Genomic DNA, 20496 nt, shown 5'->3' on the forward strand with positions numbered 1-20496 from the left:
AAAGTCGAATTTGGTCGGCAGGTTAAAAAAAATCTGCTTCAACAATCAATGTTTGTATACTGACTTGCTGACTGGAATGTTCGAATACAACTTTGTGTCATGCAAGAACTCTTTATCTTTTCTACTTAAAATATGTGCACGCGCAATGAATTTATGATAATTCATTATTAAATACTCTTTCAAGCTTATAGATAGCTTTTTTTTACATATTCAGAACAGTATTGTTCATCTTAATTTTAGCAGTGCACTGGGGGGCAAGAACTAAGAAGAGAAGAATCTGCACATTTTTTTCTTCTTAGTCATAGTCCCCAAGTGCACGGCTGATATAAAATTAATACGTACGAACTTGTGCAAGTTTCTATTCTCATGCAGTATAATTTTTCATCAACAATAAAGACTCTGCTCATTATACCATTTCTGTTCTATTTGGCTACAAATTTGGTGACTCAGAAAATTGCAGGACTAAGTAGGCGACATTAAGCTTCCTTTCTGGCTCCATTTCAAGTTCACCCAATGGTAACCATGGCCAAGCGCATATCTTAGTAAGTGCCTCTGCTGAAGCAAACGGCTCAACGTGTCGGAACCGTTTGCATGTACCGCGGAAAAAAAAACAGGACAAATAGAAGCATTCTGTCATAGTCAACCGTATCCTTAGTGAAATTGCTGGTGCCGTTTCCTAATTATTATGTCCTAGCAATTAAATACTTTATCATGCTTTGCGGATAACACATCTCGTATGCTCGGCCATAAGTTACCCGAAAATTCTAAGCAACGTACGAAAAGAAAAAGACAAAAGAAAGTACTTTTTCACTGCATACATTCAGTAGAGTCTGGAAGTATTGCTCCGAGTCAAGATCGAGTGTGACGTTGCGCTCGTCAAAGACCAGCAGGTCCCCAGGCGGCATGGTGCGGTATGCAGTCACGATCTTGCGAATGATGAAACTCTCGGTCAAGGTGTGCGTGGTGGTGGCCAGGCCGTCGAACACGGGAACCAGTGATGTGCGCCACGAGTGCTCAGTGGTAGAGTACACCCTGCATGAATATTTATTTGTTTCTTTTTCTCCTGAATTCCACTTTTCTTTCCCGCCTCCTTGCTACACTCGGCTATGCCACACATGGTTCTGTCTGCCTAATCCCATACAAGACTAAACATTGCATTGCCCTCTCGCTACCACATTACCGTGCTCTGTTTGTCACTTCCGTTTGCAGCACGCTGGCTGTACAGAGCTATGCCACACATAGTTCTGTCTGTCTAATGCCATACAAGACAAAACTTTGATTTACCATCATACTCTCTTAATACCGTCCTCCTCCCCTCACTTCTATTTCCAGCCCCCTTGCTGTACACAGCTATGCTACACACATGGTTCTGTCTGCCTAATGCCATACAAGACAAAACATTGGTTCACCCTTTCGCTGCCTCATTACCATCCTCCTCCCCTCACTTCTATTTCTAGCCCCATTGCTGTACACAGATATGCCACATACGGTTTCGTGTGCATAATTCAATACCTGACTAAACATTGCTGTACTACTTTCCATCTTCTCACTTTCCATCATTTTCAGGATCATTTCTCTTTCCTATCTCAATACTATACATAGCTATGCACACATAGTTTTGTCACTTCCCACAGTTGTCCATGACTATACTATAATCCCCCTATCGATTCCTCATTTCCATTCTCTGCACCCTCATTTTTAATTTCGCCCCCTTGCTATACGTGGCTATGAAACATACAGGTCTGCCTGCTGAGTGCTATACATGACTATACTACGATTCACCCTTTCGCTTTCACGTTTAAATTTCTGCCCCCTCATTTTTATTACCACCCCCTTGCTATACTCGGCTATTCCACACATACTTCTGCCTGCCGAATGTCACACATGACATTACATGCTTTACCCTCTCGCTTCCTCTTTTCCATCCTCTTTCCCCTCAGCTCGCTTTCTCATCTCTTGCTTTGGGGGACCAGCACAGAATAGGTGGCGCACCGAAAAAGAGCAGCTGGTGGAGAGTCGTGATAATGATCAGCGGCTCGCGCCCAGACTACCGGCAGCAGTGTACTATTCGGAGAGCACGCGCGTGCACCGTTGCCGGGCTTCATTCTGGAATGAACAGTTCGAGAAGGCATTCCGCGCCAGTACGGTGGTTTAGAAAAATACCTTGTCAGAAGGCTACTCTCACATAAAAATCAATAAAAAAACGGAGAGAAGCCCTTCAGAGCGGACTGCGTCTATGTGTATAGTATCTAAATGAGAGCGCTGTGCCGTGATGGCAGCTCCCTCATCCTCATATACTGGTGGCGTGCTGGGTTTTAGGCTAATGCTAATGCTGGCTTACATGCCCCCATTGACAATTCCGTGCTGCGACGATACCACGCTGCCAAAGTGTGAACTGTAACTAAACAAAACAAAAGAAGAGTAAGTGGTAGTTGCGTCAACTTTTTTCTTGCATCATTCGTATGCCCTGTCCACGGTATTTATGCACGGGGACGTTGATCAAGCAAACCATCGTGGCAGCATAGCACGTGTGGTGTCTCTCACGCTGCTATTCTTGTGGGCACGAGATAGATTAAGGATCACGGCAGCCGCACTTTGCTGGGGGTGAAATATATTAAGAACACCCGGCAACCAAGATATATGTGCGCATTGAAGAACACCAAGCGGTCATAATGTTGACACGCACACTACAGCGTACCTCAATATGATATCTCGTTTGGCACATGAAAGCCTACCAATCATCGATGTTGAACAGACACCTTCATTTTAGGCTGACACAGGCAAGCGGAAAAACTGAATTTCCGTGTTAGGCAATATAAACAGCGAGTAAAAATTGAAGATATTTAATATTTCTTTAGCAAGGAATAAATTTCCATACTACTTAGCCATGGCAGCCAGAGAGAAAAACGCTTACCGCACCGGCTGACTTCAGAAAGCTAGGCTTTGAGTAGTCCACTGCTTTGTTCGCAACAAGAACCATATATTTTGCACGAATTGAGTTAAACAGAAGCATCTCAGCCTCAAGCATTCACCACGAGAGTATCCATTATAACAGCTTAGAGGCGTAGGTAAACCTAGCCCCACACAAGCCTTGTGGGCAAGACAGCTTTCCTTCACACGCTACTGTTTACAAAAAGAAAAGCATACCGGCCCATCGTATCATTCACTTCCTGCGGTGGCATCAGAGATTTAGTAAACAGATGGATGGACACATTAAAACATTGTCAATCCTGAAGTGCACGACTCAACGCACAGCAGGCCAGATAAAAAGAAAGATTACATATGCCGTATGTTGCATAATACGCTCGTTTGACTTCCTGCAAAACGCCGTTTAATCTCGACTGTTCGGCCCTGGTTCCCACTGGTGGCTACCTTTACTATCTAATAAATATATCAGACACACGCCATTCGGTTTGAAAACAAGCCTAACCGCACTAGACAGGAGAGCGCGACCATAACTTTGCTCGCCGAAACACTTGAATGCAACGCCGCCTCCTCTTTCTGCGTCCTTACTTTTCTCTATACGTTCTCCCTTTTCTTATACATTGTTGCACTCGGATACACAGCAGAACCACCAGCGTTTTATGGTTTTGTTACGGCGATGCGCGCACGCACCGCCTCTACTAGCCGCCACTCTCGCCTGCAAAAGCAGCTGAGAAGTGCGCGCTCTCACCACCAGGGTGGTCCTGGAAACTTCAGCGCTGGTTTCCAATACACGGCTATGAAACATAGATGTCTTCCTGCTGAATGCCATACATTACTACACAATGCTTTACTTTATCGCTACCTGATTTACATTCTATGTACCGTCAATTATAATTTCGTTCCTTTGCTATACGTGGCTATGCCACACATTGTTCTGCCTGCCGGATGCACTACATGACTGAACATGCTTTACCCTCACGCTTCCTCATTTCCATTATCTGAACCCTCATTTCTAATTTCCCCCCTTGCTATACGCGGCTATGCAACACATGGTTCTGCCTGCCGAATGCCATACATGACTAAACATGCTTTACCGTCTCGCTTCCTCATTTCAATTATCTGCTCTCTCAGTTCTAATTTCACCCTTTGCTATACGTGGATATGCCACACGTGGTTCTGCCTGCCGAATGCCATACATGACTATACATGCTTTACCCTTTCACTTCCTCATTACCATCCTCTTCAACCTCAGCTCGCTTTCTCGTCCCTTGCTACACCGGGCTATGAAACATAGAGGTATGCGTGACAAATGCCATACATGACAATAGAAAGATTGTCCCCCTCGCTCCCTCATTTTTATTCTCTGCGCCCTCATTTCTAATTTCGCCCCCTTGCTATGCGCGGCTTTGCCAAACATGCTTCTGCCTGCCGAATGCCATACATGCCTGCCGAGTAGTCGAGAGTTCGACGGAATGCCGTCTGGTCAGGTAAAGGCATTGTTGAAAAAACAGGTCACTGACCAATGTCAAACAAAACAATGACGTTTCGGGACCCGTACGGGTCCCTTGTTCACAATGGAATGACGGCTGAGCAACAGGTTCTTATGTAACGTTGAGCGCATGATGCAGAGTCCGGGAGTACACGTGGTTTAGTGTGCCAGATGATCTATTGATTGTGTTACTTGTCGTCTGAATGATTAGTGATTCGAGGTTCAGTCTGGTTATAAAATTCTTCTCCGTGGCCACGATGCGTGCGTTGTCCCAGCTTATCTCGTGGCCCGTCTTCTCGGCATGCTCTGCGAGCGCATTTGTCACTGTGTGGCCCTTGGCGACGTCATTCTTGTGTTGCATCAGACGTTTGCAGTAATTTCCACTCGTGCCAATGTACACCGATTCGCAATCGGCGCATGGTATCTTGTAGACCACACCAGGAAAGTGTTGCCGAGGGAGAGGATCCTTCACATTTAGCAACTCAGCCTTAAGCTTGCTTGCTGGAACATGCGCGATCTGTACAAAACGTTTTCTGAATAGACGGGCTAGGGCTTCGCTTATATTTCGAATATAAGGAATCGATGCACGCTTTTTTGTAGACGATGTGTTATGCATGGCCTGACTTGTTGACTGCAGTTTATGCATGACGGATTTAGTTGTTTTCCTAATAAAAATCTTGGGGTATCCATTCTTGATCAGGTCATCTTCAATGGTCCTGAGCTCCTCCTGCAGGCTTTCTTCATCGGAACAAATGCGAATCGCTCGTTGAACAAAAGACCGAATCACTGAGCGTTTGTGGGCTACCGGGTGCACTGACTCATAGTCGAGGTATCTACCGGAGTGCGTTGGCTTTCGGTACACAGCGAAGGCGAGGCCTGTGGGAGTACGTTTTACAACTGCATGCAAGAAAGGGAGGCAACCGTCTTTTTCTTCTTCCACAGTAAACTTGATGGAAGTCTCGACGCCATTTAGGCAGCCAAGGAAAGCTTGGACGTCTTTCTTCTTTATCACGCAGAAGCAGTCGTCGACGTATCTCAGAAAAACCTTGGGTCTCGGTTGAAATGTTCCCAATGCTTTCTGCTCAATTGCTTCCGTTGTGATATTCGCAGTTGTGACCGAAATCGAAGCTCCCATTGCGGTACCGAAAACTTGCCTGTAGAATTCACCCTTGTACGAGAAGTAAGTGTTGGATGGGCAAAACCGTAACAAGGTGCACAGCTCGGTGACGTCGAACAGTGTGCGATCGGCCAATGTCGTGTCCTTGTGAAGCAATTTTCTGGAAGTGTCTACAGCAAGGTCGACGGGAACACTTGTGAAGAGGGAGCAGACATCAAATGAAACCAGTACTTCGTCGACATCCACAGTGATACTCTTCATTTTGCTTATGAAGTCATTGGTGTTCCGGAGGTTAGTTTCAGTCTTGCCTGCAAGGGGAGCCAGGATGCCGTGAAGATACTTTGAGAGGCTGTATAGGGGTGACCTAGTGAAATCTACTATGGGCCTTAGAGGCGTTCCCCTTTTGTGAATCTTCGGTAAACCGTATATCGCTGGAGCAGAACCATTGGTGCACAGCAGCTGGAAGTATAACCTTTTTGCTGATGCAGGAAGCATCTGAAAAATACTAGAGAGCGTCTTTTGCAGGCCCGTTTGAACTTTCGAGGTAGGATCCTTGTTAATCTTGGCGTACGTTGTACAGTCCCCCACTATCTCCGTCATCTTCGACTCATACGTCGACCGGTCAAGAACAACCGTCACGTTGCCTTTGTCCGCAGGAAGTACGGCAATCTTCTTGTTTTTGTGCAATGCCTTAATCGCTTTTTCCTCGTCTTCCGAGAGGACTTGCTGGCAGCCAGACTTGCGAATTCTTGATAGTATACCTACTGCTCTCGTACGGATTTCGTCTCGTTCACTTTCTCCAAGTAGACCAATAGCGTTTTCGACAGCACACACGACCTTGCGTGTGTCCGGCTGCTTTGCTTGGTTGAAGTTGAGACCACGGCTCAAAACTTGGCATTCCGCAGGAGTTAGCTCGTATGACGACAAGTTCCTGACCTCGAACATGGGTCCTCTGGTATTCCTGCCTTTTTCTAGCAAAGCACTCAGTTTGCGCTCTTGTGACGTTTTCTGCTTTTCTGTTCGTCGTCGCGATGCTTGGTTCGCCACGAGATGTATTTCAGGGAGTAATTCAGGCATGATAAATTCCAGCTGGCGTGTTGTGAAGAAAATGTCAGTCCCAAGGCGCTTCACAGTCTGCTTGCAGTCTTCTATCCGTGCTTGAAGAAGCTGCCGTTCAGCTTTCGAAATGACTTGATGACCGAATGCCGATTTCACGGGGTGCTTTAACTGCAAAGATTTTGGGATGAGTTGCTTGGACTTACAGGTTACGTTGAAATGCAGGTGCGTCTTCAAAGCTGCCAGTCGTGTAGATGCACTCAAGAACTGACGAATCCTGGTGATAGCCGATTGTCCATACTTGTGGCGGATTCTCACGTAGTCGAGAGTTCGACGGAATGCCGTCTGGTCAGCTAAAGGCATTGTTGAAAAAACAGGTCACTGACCAATGCCAAACAAAACAATGACGTTTCGGGACCCGTACGGGTCCCTTGTTCACAATGGAATGATGGCTGAGCAACAGGTTCTTATGTAACGTTGAGCGCATGACGCAGAGTCCGGGAGTACACGTGGTTTAGTGTGCCAGATGATCTATTGATTGTGTTACTTGTCGTCTGAATGATTAGTGATTCGAGGTTCAGTCTGGTTGTAAAATTCTTCTCCGTGGCCACGATGCGTGCGTTGTCCCAGCTTATCTCGTGGCCCGTCTTCTCGGCATGCTCTGCGAGTGCATTTGTCACTGTGTGGCCCTTGGCGACGTCATTCTTGTGTTGCATCAGACGTTTGCAGTAATTTCCACTCGTGCCAATGTACACCGATTCGCAATCGGCGCATGGTATCTTGTAGACCACACCAGGAAAGTGTTGCCGAGGGAGAGGATCCTTCACATTTAGCAACTCAGCCTTAAGCTTGCTTGCTGGAACATGCGCGATCTGTACACCACGTTTTCTGAATAGACGGGCTAGGGCTTCGCTTATATTTCGAATATAAGGAATCGATGCACGCTTTGAACACATGCCTGCCGAATGCAATACATCACTCTACATGCTTTACCCTCTCGCTTCCTCATTGCCATTGTCTGCACCCTCATTTATAATTTCCCCCTTGCTATACGCGGCTCTGCCATACATGCTTTTGTGTGCCGAATGCCATACATGCCTGCCAAATGCCATACCTGACTAAACATGCTTTACCCTCTCGCCTCCTCATTTCCATTATCTGCACCCTCATTTCTACTTTCCCCCTTGCTATGCACGGCTATGGCACACATGCTTCTGCCTGCCAAATGCCATTCATGACTAAACATGATTTACCCTGTCGCTTCCTCGTTTCTATTATCTGCACCCTCATTTGTAATTTTCCTCCTTGCTGTACGCGGATATGCCACACATGCTTCTGCCTGCCGAATGCCATTCATGACTAAACATGATTTACCCTGTCGCTTCCTCGTTTCTATTATCTGCACCCTAATTTGTAATTTTCCTCCTTGCTGTACGCGGCTATGCCACACATGCTTCTGCCTGCCGAATGCCATACTTGACTAAACATGATTTACCATCTCGCTTCCTCATTTTTATTATCTACACCCTCATTTTTAATTTCCCCCCTTGCTATGCATCTGCCTGCCGAATGCCATACATGACTATACATGCTTTACCCCCTCGCTTCTTCATTAGCATCCTCTTCACCCTAAGCTCGCTTTCTCGTCCCTTGGTATACACGGCTACGAATTAAACAGGTCTGCCTCCCAAATGCCATACAAAACAATACAAAGATTCTCCTCCTCGCTTTCCCATTTTCATTCTCTGCGCCCTGATTTCAAATTTCACCCCCTTGCTATTCGGGGCTATGCCGTGCATAGCAAGGGGGCATAGCTGCGCATATGCCCCCGTCTGCCTGCCGAATGCCATACACGACTAAACATGTTTTACACTCTCGCTTCCTCATTTCCATTATCTGCACCCTTATTTCTAATTTTCCCCCTTGCTATACGTGGCTATGCAACACATGCTTCTGCCTGCCAAATTTCTTACATGAATATACAAGCTGTGACGTTACCGAAACGCGTACCGAATCCCGGGCCTTTCAAGATGTTTACCTTCAATGCTTAAACCCACGCACTGGAATAAAAAAAGAAACAGAAAACTATCGTGGCTCCGAATGCGCATTTCGGAGCAAAGTTCCTAGAAGGATTCTGTCGACAGCTCTCGCGGGCCCACCGCGCAAACACCAGGACCGGGAGGCGCCTTGTTGTCTACGAACAGTACACGAGGGCGATGCTCCGTGCGTTCCTTCAGAATAATGGCATGGGGGCAAAAGGGGCACCTCTTGTTGGTGCTGTACATGCGACCCTGCTGTATACAGCGCCCATGCCGGGTCCGGCCTGACATTCCGTCAGCCTCTGCAGCTCCAGGACTCATTACTGCGATCTGCCCGGATGACCACCTGCGGCGTTAAAGAACGAAAAAGCGGTGGCTTCGGAGAATTTCGCGGGAGACTCCGCGTTGCATGGAGGCGTCTAAACTCAATCTGGACATCGGGCCGTCGGGTACCGGAAACCGGAGCAATCGGGGCGGCTCAAAGCATTTCGTCACAGCGCTCCAAACTCCGGGTGTCGGCCATTACAAACGGCGCGCTTTTTCTGAACATTGGGACTCCTGGTCGCCCGTAATTCACGTGCCATCGGACAGCTCGCCCATCTCCTTCTCTAAAGATTTAGTTTGTACAATGTTACTTGCTCTACTTTGCTTTGGAGAGGGCTTTGCACTGACGTAGGCTGCGGGGGCAGTCGTCGAAGCTGACACACACCGACTGACGGAAAAATGTGTCGTGTCAACAGTGACAATTGGTTAGGTGCCACGGAGGGAAGGAGTCGGGTCCTACGAAAAGAGACTGCGGAACGGCGATCGAGGGGACCATGCGATAATATCTAGATGGTAGAGAGATGAAATGGAAAAGGAAGATAACGGTGGGAAGAGATAGCGATAAGAGTCGATGAAATTATGACTGAGGCTGGGATGGCATGACGAGGAATGAAAGTTAGAGATTGGGAACGAGGAAGCGAGTGATCGCGGGACGTTATGAAAGAAGACTAAGGTAGAAATTACTGAGAGGGACGGCAAAGACGACGAAGACGATGAGGGCCTTTACAAATTGGACAGTGATCTCAGGAAGAAACTCTGAGCCCCGCCTCGAACATGATGCTCCGAAGCTCCCGACAACATGGACAACTCGTGGGACGAACTTTATGTACCTTATTTAGACTAGCTTTGCAGGAAGGGATGCGGCGCGTTGAGACATTGTGTGGTTTCATCAATTGATAGCTTCGTGATTTGTGTCATACTGTGTTTCCTTTATATTTGCGTACGCTTGTATTTTTGCAGTTACTTAATTTCTGTGACCTGTGTCAATCATCGCGAGTGTCTAAATCATGTGTTAAAATTTTGTGTAGTTGTTGTTGTACGCATGCAGCATGAGTGTATGGTGTTTGCAACTAGTAATTATTGAAATGCATCAGTAATTAGGAACAGGTCGTAGCGGCTCCTATTTCCCGGCCCCGGCACGAATCCCTGTGTGTAAAAAGTGGTTGAGACGCAAAAGAGAGAATCGAGAAAAAGGATTGAGTGGTCTTCCCTCTCTTTGGCGATCGCTGGCGTAGCGGGGACGTCTCAAGTGGTGGCAGTGATGGGATTACTGCTGGGGTCACAGTACGAGATTTCACCTTTGTACTAAGGAACTAGGGGCGGCAAAATGAACGAGCAGGTTACGAAGATGATCGACAGAGAAGATCCAGTAAAAATGAGTGCGCTAATGTTAGCAAGCATGGTTCCGTCATTTACGGGAGGCGATATGGGTCCGAATATTGGGGACTAATTTTGGAGCAGGTTGGTCGCTTGAATGGATGGCAAGATAGTGAGCTCGTGTGCAAAGCACGATGCAAGATGATAGGCATGGCGCACAATTTGGCGTGGTGGGATGATGGCTTCGCTGCGGCTGCAACTTTTTCTGAGTTCAAATATTTTGGCCCTTAAGAAATTTGATACCGAGCCACTTATCTTTAATATGTAAAGGTTTTCAAACGCGAGGCAAAGGACAGATGAGGACGTGTGGTCATTTGCGTGTCGCTTGCGTATGCTCGGAACAACTACCTTGGCGAGCTCCAATGGTGTGTGTCCGACGAAAACTTAACTGCGCCGCAAAACTCTAGCCGAACAATTGTTTTCGCAATTTTAATTGGGGCTGAGGAATCCGGTTCGCAGATTTATTCTGTCTCGCGATCCCAAAACTTTTGACGAGGCCATTAGCGTAGCGATCAAGGAAGAACAGAATGAGAAGGTGTCGTGGAGCCATACATTACTTGTTTCATACGTAGAAGACAACGCGGATATTGATGAGATGCATAGCCACCTTGACCGCGTCAAAAAAACTTGTGGAGAGCTTGACAGTACGCAATAAGGTGAAACAGAGTCGGCAAGAATTCCCGATGCAGCTCCCTTATTCTGGCGGGTGCTATAACGGTGGCAGGTTTGGTCACTTTTGGCGAGAGTGCTACCGGTACCGGCGACGAAAGTGGAATTTGACGGGTGGCAGCCACGTTTACAAATGCAAGCAGATGGTGACAAAATTCTATTCTGGAAACCCAGACGCAACTCCTCCTTGCGACAACGACGCACAGAGGTCCATTCCGATCGTAATTAATCGCGAGGAAACAAGCTCCGTAAAAATGTGTCACGTTTCACCGTGTGCGGATGTGGTAATATTTCCGTCATTGAGGAGGATGTGGTCCGCCATTGAGCGAGTGTGTGTTTGGGAGAAACACTCGCACGCCGGTTCCACTGGGTGAAAAAAATGCTGTCAAAGTTGCTAGAGCGGATACAGACGGTTTAGCTGCGGTTTCTAACTTGACGGTCCCACGAGACGATAAGGCATTACCAGTAGGAGTAGCAGATATGGAGGTGAATGAGAATGGGTTTTCTGAGAGTGAAGTTGTCGGAGTCTTGGTCGATACGGTGGTAGAGCAAACGTTAGTGTCTTCACCAGCTGCCTTTCTTCTACCTCTTTGAATAAATTTGGAATAAAAGTAGATCACAGCTTGATCCATCACCAGCAATCTAATCTGGTAGAGCGTATGCATTCCGTTCTGAAACGGATACTGAGAGCTCTTTGATAGGAGCACAAATGCGACTGGAAGGCATGTATTTCTCCCGCTATGTTTGCTTTGAGATCAGCTCCTCATGAGAACACTGGGTTTAGCCCTGCAGAGCTTGTGTATGGCAAGAGTTTGAGAACACCATTGCGAATGCTACGTGAGTCCTGGGAGGGATTCGATGAGGACCCTAACGTAGTTGCGTATGTTCTAGACCTCCTTCAGAGGCTTGAAACAACAAAATATTTTGTTAAAAGCCACGTGAAGGCTGCACAAGTGTTCTCGAAAGAGTACTACAACAGATTGGCGAAGAAGCGCAGCTTTGAAATAGGTAGCCAGGTAATGCTGCTGCAGCCGTCCAAAAAGAACAAGCTTGAGGTTCATTGAAAAGGGCCCGCCAAGGTAATATCAAAGCTTTATGATACCAATTATGAAGTGAAATTAGGAAGGTGGCCCAACAAAATTTACCACACTAACTTAATGAAACCATACGTTCAACGTCAAGGGGTTGTAAATATGCTTTTGAATGCTTCAGAGGAAGAGGGAGCAGAAATTTTGACATCTAGTGATGTAATCGAAAGGGGATCGGAGGTAATCTTGGAGAAGTTGAACCTAGAGCCTATGTTAGGTGAAGGCTAGAAGGAGGACCTGAGAAGGATCATTTCCGAGTTTAAGGAAGTGTTTTCGGACCGTCCTGGAAGCACGACGGTGATGGAACACGATATCGAGCTAGATTGTGAGGACCTATCCGTAGCAAGTCGTATCGATGTTTCCCTGTGCAAAAGCAGATCATGAAAGAGCAGATAGATGAAATGCTGGAGTTGGGAGTCATAGTAACAGGCGAGAGTGACTATACATCTCCTATTATATTGGTTCAAGTGTCGGGAAAATATCCGAGGCCATGCATCGAATATCGGCGTCTTAAAACCATAACTCGAGACCAAACTTACCCGATACCAAACCTAGAGGAGAGGGGAGAAAATGTGTCACTGTCTAGCTATATTTCCACGTTAGAACTCGTGCGAGGGTGTGACGTCCCCGCAAACACGGACTGAACCCCGGTCCTTTCAAGATGTTTACGCTCGTTTCTTAAACCCACGTATAAAAAAAAGGAAAAAAAAAACCTTCGGTGTAACGAATGGGCATTCCGGAGTGGAGTACCTGGAAGGATTATTTCTACTGTTCTCACGCCCCCCCCTCCCCCTGCACAAACGCGAGAACCAGGCGGTGCCTTGTCTACAGACAGTGTGACCGTGTACGGTCGCAATAATCTGCGCGCACCCTTCAGATTTGTGACATGGGGGAGCAGCAGAGCACCTTTTGTTGGTTCGGTGAATGCGACCCTGCTGCAGCACCTCTGCCGGGCCCGGCCTGACTTTCCGTCAGACTCTGTTGCTCCAGAGCTCATTATTGCGTTCTGCGCGGATGCCCCCCCCCCCCACCCCCGTGGCGTTGAATGACGAAGAAGTGGCGGCTGCGGAAAATTTCGCGGGAGACACCAAGCTGCATAGAGACGTTGAGACTTGGTCTGGACAACCGGTCATCGGATACCACAAACCGGGGCGTTCGGTTCGGCCGAAAACATTTCGGCACAACACTGCAAACCCCGGACGATGGCCATTACAGACGATCTCTTTGTCGGAGCATTGAGACAATTTTTCGCTCGTAATTCACGTGTCTTCAGACAGCTCGCCCATCTCTCTCTCTGAGGCTTGAGTTTGTACATAGTTTCTGGTTCAGCTTTGATAGGGAGAGGGTTTTCTACTGGTGTGGGCCGCGGGGACGGCCGTCAAAGATGACACACACCGACTGACAGAGAAATGTGTCGTGACAACAGTGGCAATCGGTTAGGTGCCACGGAGGGGCGGAGTCGGATCCTACGAAAAGGGACTACGAGACGATGCGAAGAGAGTCAGAGAGACGATGCGATGAGCTCGAGATGGTAGAGAGACGGAATGGAAAAGGAAGATAACGGTGTGAAGAGATAGCAATGAGAGTCGATGAGATGATGACTGAGGCAGAGCTGATATGACGAGGAATAAATGTTAGAGATGGGAAACTAGGAAGCGAGTGGTTGCGGGACGTTATGAAAGTGGATTAAGATAGAAATCGCTGAGAGAGACGACAAAGACGACGAAGACGATGAAGACTGACAGCAGGGACCATTTGTGAGACGAACGTTATGCACCCTATTTAGACGAGCTTTGCAGGAAGGGAAGCGGCGCGTTGAGACATTGCATGGTTTTATTCATTGATAACTTCATCATTTGTGTCGTCGTGTGCTTTCTTTATATATGCATGCCCTTGTATTGTTGCAGTTACTTTCTTTATGTGCCTGTCCTTTCTCGAACGTCCCGAGTGTCTAAATCATGTGTTATAATTTTGTGTAGTGGTTGATGTACGCGGGTATACGATGTTTGCAGTTAGTAATAAATTAAATGAATCAGTATACAGGAACAGGTCGTAGCGTCTCTTACTTCCTGGCCCTAGCAAGAATCTCTGTATGTGGAAAGTGATTGAGACACGTAGCCAAGACGGAACCAGATAGAAAAAGGGTTGAGTGTTCTTCCCTTTCTTTGGTAATCGGTGGCGTAGCGGGGGACGTCTCAAGTGTATTGGCAAGTCCCCCTTACGGAGCGCGCTAGCCGCTATGCCACATTCGTTTCCCCATTCGAACCATATCGTCCACTTAAGCGGAGCTTTATATTGAAAAATGCGCCCTTTTGTTTTTCAGGCTTAATGAACCGCGTTCTTAATGGCCTCTCTGAGTTCGCTCCGCCATACCTTGACGATGTTGCCATATTCTCAGACAACTGCGAAGAACATGTCGAGAATTTTCGAGTTGGGCTGAACAGGTTGAAAGAAGCTGGTCTTACCGTTAAACCTACTAAATGTCACTTAGGGTGTGGTGAGGTGTCTTACCTGAGACACGTTGTGGGGAGTGGCAGGCGTAGACTTTCAGAAATTAATGTAGCCGCCGTCGTGAACTATCCACGACCAACCACAAAATGTGAGATAAGGTCATTCTTGGGCCTAGCTGGATACTATCAGCATTACGTGCAAAACTACTCTAGCATTGCCAGCCTTCTAACTGGCGCACTTCGAAAGTCCGAGCTGGTTAAAGTAGTATGGGACTCAGAAAAGGAGAATGCGTTTTGCCAGCTGAGAAGAGCCCTAAGCAAAAAGTCTTTTCTCTTGACACCCGATTTCTCTAAGAGATTTGTGTTTTAATGCGACGCGAGGGATCGTGGTATGGGAGCTATACTGTGCCAGGAAGACAGTGCTGGTAACAAAAAGCAAGTTTTGTATTTAGGTCGAAAACTCAGCTGCAGGAAAAAGGCATACAGTACCTCTGAAAACGAATGCGCTTGCCTCGTGTGGGCCTTTCAAAAGCTAGCCTGTTGTCTCCGGTTCGAAGTTCGTGGTCGAAACGGACCACTGTCCTGTAACCTGGTTTAATAACATGTCGCCTAAAAGTGGCTGGTTAGAGACTTCAACAGCACAACTTTGACGTTCACTACAAAAATGGAAAGCTAAACACTAATCCAGATGCATTGAGCCATGCGTTTTAGTTAGTACCTTGGTACCTTCTCCTCTTTTCGGTTTCTCGCTGGAGATTCGGGGCAAAATTTTGTCCTCATCACGGCCTAAGCTGAGCGCTTTCGTCCAGAGTGATCTCGAGGAGCCAACTTTATGTTGCGTTTTATTTTATTACGTTGTGTAAAAATTTGAGTTCTCATTTTCAGGGTCTTGTGTCTCACATGTGCCTCTTGATGTAGAGGGAACGAAATTCCGATAGACACGTAGCTAGGTATATGTTGTACTGTACTTTGTCTGGTGTTCTGTCAGGTGACCGAGGGCACTTGCTTGTGTCGTGTGTTGTCTGTTGTCAAACCGTTCATGATAAGTTGCAGAGCCATCGACAAGTGCTGAAACCAAAAAATTGTCAGACGAGACGAGTGAAACTGGCCGAGAAGTTGTGGCGACAAGCCAGTGTAACTGGGATCCGTCCTCAAGGATTGGATGTGCTCACGGAACTGAGCGTGGAGCTACATTCTCCCCATGGCCCTGGAGGCAAACTTGGAGAGTCCTAGCGATCGAGCAGGCCCGACATCCGAGCCACGTAGAAGTAGCTCGTCTTTCCGGCACATTGTCTGGCTGTTACGCCTGGGAGTCCACACCAAACGTCCATGCATCTGCAAAGGCAATCTGTGTGAAGGCCAGCAACTGAACCGACCTGACGCGATCAACCCAACGATGTCATCAAGCGGCAGCGCCATTCTGTGAAGCGACGCACAATGAGACCCTTCAGCCCGCGAGCCCACGAGTGCCTTCCAGTCTGGCGAGTCTTGCGTAATGCGTTGCAACATCACTCGTGCTTGGGTGCAACCACGCGCAGCGGCTCCGGATTTGACGAGCATGACGCCGCCCAGCAGCGGGCCCCATTGGAGGATTCTGACATCACGGCCAGTGGCGCTTCTGGTTGGACGCTGGTGACTCAAAAGATCAAGCCGGTGCCTGTAAAAAAGCCCTGCGGTGCGTCGCCAACTGTTGACTTTTGGCGTCAGAGAGAAGCCGAAGTATGCGTGTGAGAGAAGACATCTCGGCTCTTCGAGTCTCTAAGCTGTCGGCCCCAGTGCCGAATATGTAACGCTTCTATTTATATGCTGTACATAAACCTTGCCTTAAATCACCGTCGTCTTGTCCGCTCGTCTATCAGCTCTGCGCAGAAACAGTCGCGAGCTGAGTAACACACGCTACCAAACGGCTGGTTACCTTGGCGGTGGAGTTCGGAGCAGTGGCGCCTTCGGGACCGTGTTGGCGTCACGCCTTCGTAGCACTATGCATGTTTTATTGCTGTTATGGCCACACTAACTGATTGTTCTTTTTTTTATATGAACATCTCATTTAGAAAAAAGTTTATGAACACGAAAAGGCATTTTTAGGTGACGAAAAGCTGATACAGGTGTGAACCCTGAATTAGGGACTTAGAGGCTTCTTAAATGGGTGATTAAAATGTTTACCATTCTTAGTTGGTGTTTCTATTTTAAATAAGCTGAAAATAGACTCCAGGAAAATGATGGCATTCTGCCTAAATTTCCGTTCTCGGCTGCTAAACTCTCAAACTGCAAAAGTATTTTTGCATGCCTTCGAGAGTACAAAGAAAAAAAAATTGAATACTCATTTTTTTGGCATCCTTCATAACAACTCACAAAATTTTTAGAAACTTCTACTAACCAATAGCGCTTCTCACAATATAACTGTCACATCCTGACGGATTGCCCTTCCCCACCGAACATCGTGCCCCATGTCATGAATTGTTATTTTTTCTCTGTTTCCACCCAAGAGCCAAATCTAAACAGCGGTACGCTTCCTGACTGCAACTTTCTCCCCTAATGTCACATCAGTGGGCGTCTAAGCTTTGATAGACAAAATCAAGGCATCCTGTGCTCCCGGTCTTGATAAAATCCCCGCTAATGAAGTCAAAAACACTGTAGTGGTCAATAGTAAATTTTTACGAATACTGTTCTCGAAGTTAATATCAACCCGTACAATTTCGATTGACTGGAAGGTAAGTAAGGTTGCCTCAGTATTTCAAAGCGCTTTTTGAACGGATCCTTCAAATTCTCGCCCAATATTGCTCACTTGTATCGCCTGCAAACTTCTCGAACACAATATCCACTCTCATGTTGCCTTTCATCTTGAAGCGAACTCGTTTTTTTTCAGTAATCAGCATGGCTTCCTCGCAGGACGCTCATGTGAAACCCAACTATTTGAATTCATGAACGATCTTCATTTGAACCTGTATTCTTTCGTCCAACGCCATAATTTGCCTAGATTTTTCAAAAGCCTTCGACCACGTACCTCATCAACGACTAATGGTCAAAGTAAATAGCTTATGCATCCATCTACTAATTACGTCAGGGATCCTTCGTTTCCTAATTGGCAGATCGCCGTTCACAGGGAACGGCCAGTATTAATCTACTGTCACTGAGGTGTTATCAAGAGTACCGCAAGGTTCAGTCCTGCTCACCTTTATTTCATCATCTACCCGTCCCTTTGCCGAAGATTGCGTCTCGTGCCGCCGTATATAAGCTCACATATTGATCAGATGCCTTACAACTTGACCTCTCTACATTTGAAAAATGGTGCACTCAGTGGCTCACGCGACCAAATTCTAAAAATTTCAATCAATGCACGCATTGCGAGAACACTAATCCTACTGCTACTCTTTGCATTCTTTTTTATTGAGCTGGTTCGACCATACAGGTACCTCGATTCACCATTTTGAAGTAAACTTACATGGTTGAAACATAATCTGGTGGCCGTCACTAACATATCCCTTGGATTCGTTAGTGTCGGCCACCAGATTAAGTTTCCACTAACAAATCTGTCTAACAAATTCCTTGGATTTGTTAGACGGCCATCGTAACCACTTGTGATCCTCAAGTTAGCATACGATACATTTATTGCAAACTGGAATTTGCACTGGCGATATCGAATCCTCATCAAGCGAACCTTGCTGACCTACTTGAAGCTGTTCAACACCGCGCAGCCCAGTTTATTACGTTCCAATACGATTATCGGCCAAATGTCAAAAATATCACATCATCCTTGGACATGAAATCATTAGCACTTCGCTGAACAATATTTCGCTTATGCCTTTTTCATCAGCTGTGTCACAACTTTCCACACCTACGTGACATGGTGCTTTCCCCGCCAAACCGCACTTAACACCATTTGTAAAACTCCCTCTGTCTTCAAAGAAACACGGCTCCGCTAATTCCTTCAACAACTCATTCTCGCCATCAGCCATTGCAGAATCGAATAGTTTACGTGCCCGTGTTAAGACTGAACTTGATGCTATCAAATTGCGAAACGTACTATCAAATTTGTTGAATACTAATATGTAACTGATTGAGATTTTTTGTTTTTTTTTTCTTTTCGAGCACAAAATCTTCACGTGTATTTCGACTGTTTGGAATCGCACCTGTTTCTTTGCGATTATTATTTATATTGTAGCTGCTTAACTAATGATTTTCTGATAATTTCTTTTCCCCTATGTATGCTCCTTCCTTATGTAGTACCCCGACAAGGCCCTCTAAGGGTTAATAAACTACGATGACAATATGATCTTTATTTTGCATCCGACGAAAATCTTTCCACTGATTTTGAACAAAAATTTATATTGTTAGATTCATTGGTTTATTGATATGAAAGAACAAACACGTCTTTTAAGGGCCGAATACAGGCGATGCCGAATACAGGCTTACAGGACGCTGCAGTTAGGCTTTAGAGTAGTGCTGTACAATCCATTTTAGTCGGGTGATTCAATGACCCCTTTGTGGAGATGCGTGAAAAGTAGCGATATCTAGCATGTTTCTTGCAACATGTGGTGCCGTGTGTTTACCTTTTTTAAGCTGTGAAACAATTTCTTTCCGTTTAGGCCATTTGTGGGGGGTTTCGAAATCTTTTAGAGCAAAGATTCAAGCGTTGCGCGTGATGGTTTAGGTGGGTCTTGTCCTTAATTTCATAGCAAAGTATCTACAGGATTTGGGTGTCAGACGTTTCATCTCAGTGATATGAAATTCTTATTTGAACAAAAAAGAACTGACCTGGAGACGACGAGCGGCGGCGTCTGTTCCTCACTGCTGTCGATGGCGGTAAGATGAGGCTGCCCCTCGGAACCCTCGAGGATGCCGTTGGAGACGAGCTCTGAAGGCTCGACTGTACGCGGCACCGACGTGGTGATGGTGAGTGTTCGCACCACAGACTTGCCCTGAGCCGCATGCAATGTCACCAGGCTCGTCAACGTCGTCGGCTCGTAACGCACCCTCGCTGGGTCAATAGACACCAGTGGATCCACGTCGTCACTTGGCTCCACAGGAGGAGCCGATGATATCGACGACGGTGTGGCGGCCGCCAGCTCTTCTTCTGCTGAAGACGGCTCTGATAAAGCATCGGGGCGAGCTGTCAGGCGCACCTTGAAGCGGTTCAGTCGAACCTGCGGTCATCACTTCTATTATTCAAGCAGAGGTCACGCAACTGGAAAAACACATTGCTTTCAGCGTATTTCAGCATGGTTATCGCGTCAACAGAATGTCTTAGTCTGTCTGGTAATTCACTAGAAGCATGTCAGTAGTCTGTCAGGTCACTAGAAGCAAGACAGCCCGTCCGTCATTCGGTAATGGGGGTATTGTGTTGGTAGACCGGAATACCAAGCGTGAACTGCGTACGCGTGCCCGAGAAACATGGTCGCATCGTTGAAAGCAGTTGCCGCCCACCTCAAATCTATCAAGTTATCGTGCACTCTATTACTCTTTGGCATTGAACTTATGCTTTAGTTCCTCTAGATTCACGTCCTTGAGCCTGGACAGCAAAGTATTCGTGTCTATTCATTCCCGTTTTCGAGAGCCACAATAAAAACAATCGATCATGTGGCTTAGCAAGGATGACTCCTGAATCTCGAAGGACATAGATTACGCATTTGTTAATTGCTTTTTATCATCCGTAGCGGGCGTCATTTCACTTGGCAGCAGCAATAGCTCAAGCTGTCTGGTTTTACACTTTGTCTTCTAATAACAGAATACCAGACAGACTAAAGGGAAAAAAGGCTGTTTCGCGTATAGCGAAATACCGATTGCGAACTGGGAACGCTTCTTGCACTTTGCCGGAAACGCCTGATACTAGACCTAAAAACAGAATTTCTTCTGAAGCTTCAGATAGAGACGAGGCCGAGGCAGCAAACCTCAGACATGTGGCGCGCAAACTCGCAACTGGTTTGTTCACATCTTGCGAGAGACAGAAATGAGATGCGGAAAG

The 20496-nt window shown here is 46.7% G+C and overlaps 1 protein-coding gene across 3 annotated transcripts in view; it reads right to left on the minus strand.

The window, feature by feature from the left end:
- Window positions 1-20496, minus strand: part of LOC119169162 (uncharacterized) — a 472562-nt gene that overhangs the window by 32194 nt on the left and 419872 nt on the right. For 2 of the 3 annotated variants that reach the window (XM_037420264.2, XM_037420262.2), the window contains exons 6-7: window positions 19290-19678; window positions 804-1032 (exon numbers count right to left, since the gene is read on the minus strand). In XM_037420264.2, the coding sequence (XP_037276161.2) occupies window positions 804-1032; window positions 19290-19678 (618 nt within the window). The remainder of the gene's footprint in view (window positions 1-803; window positions 1033-19289; window positions 19679-20496) is intronic. The other variant, XM_037420263.2, reaches the window with a different exon arrangement.

Source organism: Rhipicephalus microplus, chromosome 2 (genome assembly GCF_043290135.1).
Source record: "Rhipicephalus microplus isolate Deutch F79 chromosome 2, USDA_Rmic, whole genome shotgun sequence".
Classification (NCBI taxonomy): Eukaryota; Metazoa; Arthropoda; class Arachnida; order Ixodida; family Ixodidae; genus Rhipicephalus; species Rhipicephalus microplus.